This window comes from Papaver somniferum, chromosome 6 (genome assembly GCF_003573695.1).
Source record: "Papaver somniferum cultivar HN1 chromosome 6, ASM357369v1, whole genome shotgun sequence".
In the NCBI taxonomy this organism is placed as follows: Eukaryota; Viridiplantae; Streptophyta; class Magnoliopsida; order Ranunculales; family Papaveraceae; genus Papaver; species Papaver somniferum.
Genome location: NC_039363.1, coordinates 145839595 through 145848182, shown reverse-complemented (window position 1 = coordinate 145848182; position 8588 = coordinate 145839595). Strand labels below are relative to the sequence as shown.

The 8588-nt window shown below is 34.6% G+C and overlaps 2 protein-coding genes across 2 annotated transcripts; one reads left to right on the top strand and one right to left on the bottom strand.

The window, feature by feature from the left end:
- The first annotated feature begins 1058 nt into the window (after positions 1-1058).
- Positions 1059-3364, top strand: LOC113289698 (bZIP transcription factor 60-like). Its single transcript, XM_026539030.1, has 3 exons — positions 1059-1707; positions 1880-2088; positions 2913-3364. The coding sequence occupies exons 1-3, from the start codon at positions 1193-1195 to the stop codon at positions 3194-3196; spliced, it is 1008 nt and encodes a 335-aa protein (XP_026394815.1). The 5' UTR covers positions 1059-1192; the 3' UTR covers positions 3197-3364.
- Positions 3365-3579: 215 nt separating this feature from the next.
- LOC113289697 (pentatricopeptide repeat-containing protein At1g77360, mitochondrial-like) lies at positions 3580-6065 on the bottom strand. The gene has a single exon (XM_026539029.1). It carries the CDS (start codon positions 5958-5960, stop codon positions 4524-4526), a length of 1437 nt encoding a protein of 478 aa, XP_026394814.1. The 5' UTR covers positions 5961-6065; the 3' UTR covers positions 3580-4523.
- Positions 6066-8588: the final 2523 nt, after the last annotated feature.

The window sequence follows — 8588 nt, the reverse complement described above, 5'->3', positions numbered from 1 at the left end:
TACTCGAATCAGACTCCTTGGTTCATGTTGGATGCTTGATTTGGTCTCTCAACTTTGCTTCAACTTGTTTTTCAATTTGAATTTGATATGAGAGATTCGCTATATGTGCGAGTCCCAGACTTGATCCTGGAAGTCTTGGAGCTTGCTTGGTACACATCGTTTATAAACGATTGATTAATCGATGATGAAAATTTTTCGAATCGACGGTTAACGACGATGTCTACGAAGAAAAAGAAGAGGAAAAGAATAGAAAGAGTTTTGTTTTTGAAACTGATTTTAATCAGTTGGATTATTTAGGTTTTAATTAGTGGGCTAGATTAGTGGGTAATGGTTGGATTAGTGGGTTATTGGGATTAATTATAACCTTAACTAGGGTGAGGGAAGTTTAGTCTTCTCCTAATCTTTAGGACATCCCTTAAAATGTACGGTGGATATTCCTATCACTTAGTAGCCCCCCTCTATTTTTAAGTAGTGGCCAAAAAATCGTTCCAAATAAAGGTAGACCCTAACTATCTAGATGGGATGTAGGCCCTACAACACTCCTCCTTATGCGGTCCAATAAAACTTCATATGAAGTGCTTCACATATAGTGCTTCGAATTAGTTCTTCAAACGTCGTCCTCTCCTTGATGACTTATGTCGAAATCAATTGCCTTATTAAGACTTTGACAAGAAAAAACTCAATGGGACAAAACCTTGGTATAAATCTTCACATGTTCTCTCATACTTTACATGCATTTCGTCACATACAATACGATTTTCAAAGAACACTGATTCTAAGTTAATTATCCGGTTAAAACCTCTTCTGGAAAATCCAGAGGGGAAAAACCTGAACAAGGAAAAAGAGTACTGGCCCTGGACAAGGTAATGTAGCCCAACCCAGAACTGCTTTTTCCTCCCAAAATCGAACATCACGTGGCAAATCTATGCGTTTCTATTGGTCGAGTGATGGCAACGCTTCCCATGACTGGACTTTTCTCTTTCTTAACTGCGAAGGATCCCTTCACGCGTATTCCATTAAACGAGTACTATTTATCCAGACGTTTCTTTTCCTCTGTAATTTTATCTTCACCTTCAATTCTAAGTTCCTATGAAGAAAAACCTAATTTATTTATTTTTGTAAATAAACCGTAAATATTTTTAGTTTCTTTTAGATTATTTTCTTTTTTTTTGTGTTTTCTTTTATCCTCATAATGGTAGATGGAGAACTAGAATTTCTTGATCAAATCGATTTTGAAAACCTTTTTGATAATATCTCAGAAGATTTTGATTTGTTTGAGAAGGATTTTCTTCCTCTTCCTCAGGATGAAGTAATTCCAAATTCTTGTGATTCTCCATGGAGTGAGGTTGAGCAACTTTTGATGAACGATGATTTTGACGATAAACAAGCAATAGTGGTTGATGATGATCCGAGGAATTCGGAGATTTCTGATACTTTCTTTTCTGATCTTCTTGCTGATGTGGTTGGTGTTGTTGAGGAGGGATCATCTGGTGCTGTTGAGGTTAGGGTTTCTGATGGGGATTGTTCGAATCCAGAACCTAATGGATCTGATGATAGTAGTGGTGAGAAGGGAAGTCCTGATGATTGTTCGAATCCAGAATCCAATGTGTCTGATGATAATAGTGTTGAAAAAGGAAGTCCTAATGACAAAGAAGATGATGAAGAAGAAGAGAACAAGGATGATCCAATCAGTAAGAAACGCAAAAGGTACTATTGAATTTCTTATTGTTAAATATTTATTTTGGTGAAAAACAGTGTTTTTAAATTATTCTTAAAAAGTTAATTAAGACGAAAGAGCTTGAATTTTGATTTTTGTTTTTTTAATTGCTGTGATGAGGGGAATGTTAATTTTGGTGATGATGTTGTTATATATGTACAGACAAATTAGGAACAGAGATGCTGCTTTGAGATCAAGGGAGAGGAAAAAGATGTATGTGAAAGAATTAGAGGTGAAAAGTAGATATCTCGAAAACGAATGTAGAAGATTGCAGCATTTACTTCATTGCTGTTACGCGGAGAATCATAATCTCCACCTACAAATCGGTGCTTCCATGGCCGCCAAGCAGGAGTCTGCCGTACTCTTCTTGGGTATGCTACCAAACTTTCCTGTGTGTCTTGTTCATTCTATTGTTTGCTGCTTTGCTAAACAAGAAAGGAAGCCTACACTAGGGCAATCACAATTGGTTGGACAAATTTTTGTGGGATACATATGCTATAAAGTAGAACGATTAGGTTTGCTACTGTTCGTCTTTACTCATGTTATGAGACTCCAAAACTATTGTTGTGGTTTTATAGTTTTTTACACCTGTTGCTTGCTCTACGTTTATGTACCTGGATAAGTTTGGTTATCATGAAGTCTAAAGCCTATCAATGTTCACCGTACGATGGTACTCTCTTCACCATGCTTAGATGCAGAATTTAGAGGATTTAGAGGTGCAGACTTTAGTACCTTGAGATCTGAAAATGAGTTTAGTTTGTTTATTTTAAGGATAAAAGTGGAGTGTGCTCTGAGCAATGTATTCTGAAGGAGCCTTGAAATCCAAATTTTTAAGTGGGTTATACCTTAAGGGAAGGTTAATAGCAGCATGATGGCCCTTTTGGATTTCCATAGTCTATTCATTCTTAATAAGAACTTCTTATGGATATTTTTTGTCCAATCTTCGAGTTGTACCATATAGTTTCCCTCGTTAATGGAAATGGGTTGGGATGCAGAGCAACGGGATCTTGATGTGTCCACAAAATTAAAATATGATGGTGTTGCTCAGAGAACTCTTTTCTTGTAAATTAGGGAAGCCATTTATATTATATCGTACATATTTATGTTATATTTAAAAATGATTGGTGATATGCATCTAATTTCACTACAGTCTGTACTTTGTTTTTAATTTTGCTTTTCTGCTTGTGATTGGCAGAATCCCTGCTGTTGGGTTCCCTGCTTTGGTTCCTGGGCATCGTGTGCCTCCTCCTGTTTCCTCTACAAGGGCTGGAAGTGGTCTTCCCAAGTCGTCATCCTCCAGCAAACGAGCTGGTGGTAAGCGTGGGAGACAATCTAGCAAGGACAACAGGAAATAAGACAACTGGTTTTGGGGCATTACGACTCTTTTTCAAGAGGAAACGGTCAAAGATGAGAACATTGGATGTTATATCGCGATTATCATTAGGGGTAGCCCCTCTAGCGACTGCTCTAGTAGTGTAGTATGAGACTTTTCTCCTTTTTTTGTGGCTTGTGTTCTTTTTTCATCCTAGACTTGTGGTGCCTCCTTAATAATATAAGTGATACTTCTTACTCATTGTTTTCTTTGGACCGGTCATTTGATATTGATAACACTTGTTTAGACTTGAATTTTCAATCAGCCAAGTTGGCCTATCTACTGATTACACCAAGGCGCATCTTGGAAAGCCTAGTGTTTTTTTATCGTTCATCTATCTTAAACATCTTAAAAGACAAGTATTTGAAGTTTATTTTTAGCCAATGTCTCTGAAGATTCATAGAGATCCAAATTGAAATTATTCAATAAGAATCAGTTAACTAATTGGGAATAATTTGGCAATGGATTTGGGAGCCATGTACTGGTGAAAAAGGATTACTCCTATATTAAGAGTGAAATTTGGTGGTACCGGTGAAAGTGGCAAACTTACAAAATCTTAAAAAGTGATCCTGCAATGGATGTAAGAATCCCCAGAACTTCTGCACATTTTTCCTTCATCTTGATTACAGATGAGAAGCTGTTAAGTTTACTCCGTCTTGATTTAGATGAGAAACTGTTAATTTGAGAATTACTGCATATTATCATTTTCCTTCAAGTATAGATCGCTCAGACAAGCCAGAAACTGTATACAGGTCAAACCTGCCTCAAAAATAATATAGAAACAAGCCTGGGACTTCGCATAAACTTCTACACTTGACCAACAAATAAAAACCTGATGCCTCTTGGATTTAAGATTTTTCACTAATTCATCAGACAGACGTTCACTCCCTCCCGCGTCTCCTCTCCTACCACATCATCTTAAGATATTAGCAACAATTCTACCCTTCCCGAGCTTCCATGGATTTTAAGAAATCCGAGGAGACCCATCCTATCAGATATGGTATATTTATGACATAAGACTGCAAAACATGCTATTTGAGGAGCCTAGCCACCTGACACATCTGTAATACAGAAGAATGGATATTTGGAACATAAACAGAAGCAGACCTCAAATGCCTGCGGTGAAGCTCAGTAGTTCCTGAATCTAGAGCTGTCTCTGTATTCCTGCATTTTCACCTGGCTTTCTCTTTACCATAGCCGTGTGCTTCAAAGAGTAGTCACTAGCAATGTGAGTCTTTGACTCCTTATAACCAGCTTCTGGAGAAACTGTCCCTGGGTTGACACAGCAAGAGCACCAAATTGTCTTGGGTTGTCACTGTCAGAGCTCCGCATTTAGTTCTTCATAAGCCGGTCATGAGATTCCAAAATCCCCTAACACTTTGGAAGTCGTATAAACAGCAGGCTTGGGTATGAGCTACTGAATTATCATCTTAGTCAGTCCCATAACGGATCCTTGACTAACAATTTCATTTTCTCAACAAGAAATTCAAGTACATCTTCTCTATTTTCCTTTATTAGCAACTGTCTTAATTTCCCAAATGTCGGAACTGAGGGTTGGATCCCCTTCTCAATCATTTGCTCCATAAAGACACAAGCTTTTGAAACTTCCCCCTTGTCACACAACCCATTGATAAGTACAGAGAAAGTGTGCATGCTAGGAACGAACCGCTTTGTGTTCATGACCTTCCATACTTTCAAAGCCTTATCCAACTCACCATTATCGCAGAACATCTTTATCATCATTGTATAAGAATCAGCATCAGGATCACATACTTTCATCATTCTTCGGAAGACACTAAAAGCCTCATCAGTCTCCCCGCGTCTTATCAAGCTGTTGAGAATAATGTTGGTTGTGCGGGAATTAGGTACAACCCCCTTGCGGTCCATCTCTTCCAAAACCCTAGGGACATTCTTGAACCTGTTCACTTTACAGAAAGCACCTATCAAAGCATTATATACGGTAACATCAGCAGCTACTCCATTCTTCTCCATATCCAAAAATGTATCCACCGCATCTCCAATCCTGTTGTCTATCCCATAAGTATGAACCAGGACAGTATAAATATATGTACTTGGCTTACACCCTACAGAATCCATATCCTTGACAACTCCAACAGCTTCATCAACCCTACCCGCCTTGCAGAGAACATCAACCATAATCCCGTAAGTTACAATGTCAGGCTGGCAACCCGTATCGACCATTTCTCGAAAAATCTCCCTAGCCTTGGGTAAATTCGGAGCCTTCCCCCATCCCTCTAACAATATACTGTAAGTCTTCGCGTCAGGAACAAATCTGTCTTCTTTCATACTTTCAAATATCTCTTGTGCTTTCCTCACATTTCTAGACTTGCACAAAGCACTTAATAAACTATTGAACGCCGCCAAATTCGGTGTAATTCCATATTTATCCATAACATTGAAAGTATAAATAGCTTCATCAACCTTCTTCGCCCTAGTATACTTCCTCATAATAATAGAAAACGTCTCAACATTCACAATCCCTTTATCACGCATTTTATTAACTAAATCCCACATGATTTGATACTGCCTAATCTTTGCTAATGAACCAATCATAATATGATAAGCACTAACACTATGTGTATAATATTTTTGCTTTTGTGCCCATTCGAAGAACTTATAAGCTTGCATACCGCCATTTTCGAACCTATGAAGGATATCCTCTACCATTTCTGTTGAAACCTTGATTCCACTTTCATTTAAAGAAGCTTCTAGCCCTACTTTAGGGCAACGAATCATAATTTTACATAGTTCACTCGTTGGATCCAAGATTTCATTTCCTAATCCACTAGAATAATTTCTCCTAATCCAAATCAAAGATAACTTTCTGTGACTAATAGTATACCTAAACATAATTAGTTATTATATAACCAAATTAGAAGTTAATTTTTTTACTAACCTCTGTTTCCAAATTGATCAGGGTTTTGGAATGGAACTTTCAGAAGGAGACATTGATAAGAGAGGTTCACTCACAGTTAAGATGGTTGCGGTCTTGCGGAAGAAGATTTATATTTGTGATTATGGGCCTCAAATATAGCCCAATAGTTTTAACATTGAAACCGGCACAAGAATATTTAATTTAAAGGAAAAAAAGATAGTGTCAACTGTTAAGTCAGTTCTTAGCTAATTATTATCATTCACACATGATTATTGTAGGAGATTCGTATACGGAAATCAACAACTAATGACAAGAGATTAATAGTATAAAAAACCCTAATTATTATCATTTACACATGATTTGACCAATCATTTTGGGAATAACATGACAAGAGATTAATAGTATAAAAAACCCTAATTATTATCATTTACACATGATTTGACCAATCATTTTGGGAATAACATGAGGCAAAAAATAAAAAATTGAAAAAAAGAAGGAAATAGTAGAAAAAAAATTGCGTATCAAATCAGTTCTTAGCTAACAACCGTAGGAAATTTAAAAAAGAAACATAAAAAACGCAATAGCGTCAGATCAGTTGTAAGCTTAATAATTGTAGATCGGATGATTAGAAAGGAAAATCGAACAACATAGTAGTAAAAAGAAAAAAATCAAAACCTGAAAGTAGTGCAAGTAATGTCAAATCAGTGGGATGTTGTAACCAAAAATTAACCAAAAATTTAAAGAAGAAAACAATTATGAAACCCTAACTTTTCTTTTTACACAGACCAGACATTTTCGAGATATAACATATCCTAGATTGTATCAACAACAACCAACCAACAGTGATATGATATAAAAAAATAGTGATAGAAAACAAAAGGTTTAAAAAATCTAAAATTAGTATAAGTAATGTCAAATCAAAATGAAAATCAAAATATAGTGTCAAATCAGTTCTATGCTAACAATCGGGGAGATTTCAAAAAAAAAATGAAAAAAAGAAGGAAATAGTAGAAAAAAATTGTGTCTCAAAACAGTTCTTAGCTAACAGCCGTAGGAGATTTAAAAAAGAAAAATCAAAAACACAGTAGTGCCAGATCAGTTGTAAGCTTAATAATTGTAGATCAGCTGTTTAGAAAGAAAAATCGAACAACATAGTAGTGAAAAGAAAAAAAATCAAAACCTGAAAGTAGTGTAAGTAATAATCAGTGGAATGTTGTAACCAAAAATTTAAAGAAAAAAACTATTATGAAACCCTAACTTTTCTTTTTACACAGACCAGTCATTTTCAAGATATAACATATCCTAGATTGTATCGACAACAACCAGAAGTGATATGATATAAAAGAAATAGTGATAGAAAACAAAAAGGTTTAAGAAATCTAAAATTAGTATAAGTAATGTCAAATCAAAACGAAAATAAAAAAATAGTATCAAATCAGTTATATGCTAACAACTGTGGGAGATTTCAAAAAAAAAAAAAAAAATTGAAACCGCAAAGTAGTGTTGGATCAATTTTGAGTTAATAACAGTAGGATGAGGATATAACGAAATAAATAAAAGAAGATATAAATAAATATACTATATACATACATACATACATACATAGATTTCATCCACTAGGCACTAATATTATTTTTGAGGTCTGTTGACATGGTTCTCAGATTTGTATCATGATCACAAAATCAATTTTTTAATAAAATTTAAAAGCTAACGAATTCGATGCTTGTTGCTTGAAATAATGCTCTATATTCGTGATAAAAAATCGATGTATTCCAAGATAACAAGACTCGTTATTAATTAATTTTTATTTCAATTGTTAATTTTCAGTATGCTTATTTTTGATATGAATATAAAAACATGTAAAAAGAATATAAAACGATAGTTTCAAATTCATTATCTTTTGAATTTTATATAAAAAAATGGTGTCAAAATTATTAAAAGAATTATGGTTTTGATATCAACCTGTACAGACACATCTCGTGTAAATCTACTAAAACAAAAACCGCTAAAATTTAATAAGATGTTACTTGGCATGTGTCGATTAGTGATTCATCGGATTAGTTAGAGTTAGCAGTATTGTAAATGAGTAATGGAAGCTTGTAAAAGGATTATTTGAATGATAATTCAAGTTATTTATTCATTGCGTTCTTTTAGAACAAAAGGTTACTCAAGTATATTGTTCTTGATATCAGTTTGTGCTAACTATAGTATATCACCCAAATTAAAACCAACAAATTACCAAAAACTCAAAACAATAAAAAATAACAATAAAAAACAAACACATGAAAAACTTATAACAAAGAAAACTGTTAAAAGTAACATCTATCAGGATTAGTATATCTAAGAATCACGATATATATATTAAATATAATCTCGACCTAGAGGTGATCTTGGTTGGACAGCCGAATCAAAACCCACGAATTAACTAAAACAGAAAAACAATGAAAAACAAACACATAAAAACTTAGATTGAAGAAACCAATAAAGGTAACATCTGTCTATGATTTGTTATTATAAGAATCATCAAAACTGGTGCTCGACCCAATAAAAACTTACAAATTAAGTGGAAAAGTAAAAAAAAAAACAGGGATAAACATATGAAA

Coding starts and splice junctions, on each gene's coding strand:
- LOC113289697 (XM_026539029.1), bottom strand. CDS start 5,960: ATGTTTAGGTATACTATTAGTCACAGAAAGTTATCTTTGATTTGGATT.
- LOC113289698 (XM_026539030.1), top strand. CDS start 1,193: ATGGTAGATGGAGAACTAGAATTTCTTGATCAAATCGATTTTGAAAAC. Junction 1,708..1,879: donor ATCAGTAAGAAACGCAAAAG/GTACTATTGAAT, acceptor ATATATGTACAG/ACAAATTAGGAACAGAGATG. Junction 2,089..2,912: donor GTCTGCCGTACTCTTCTTGG/GTATGCTACCAA, acceptor TGTGATTGGCAG/AATCCCTGCTGTTGGGTTCC.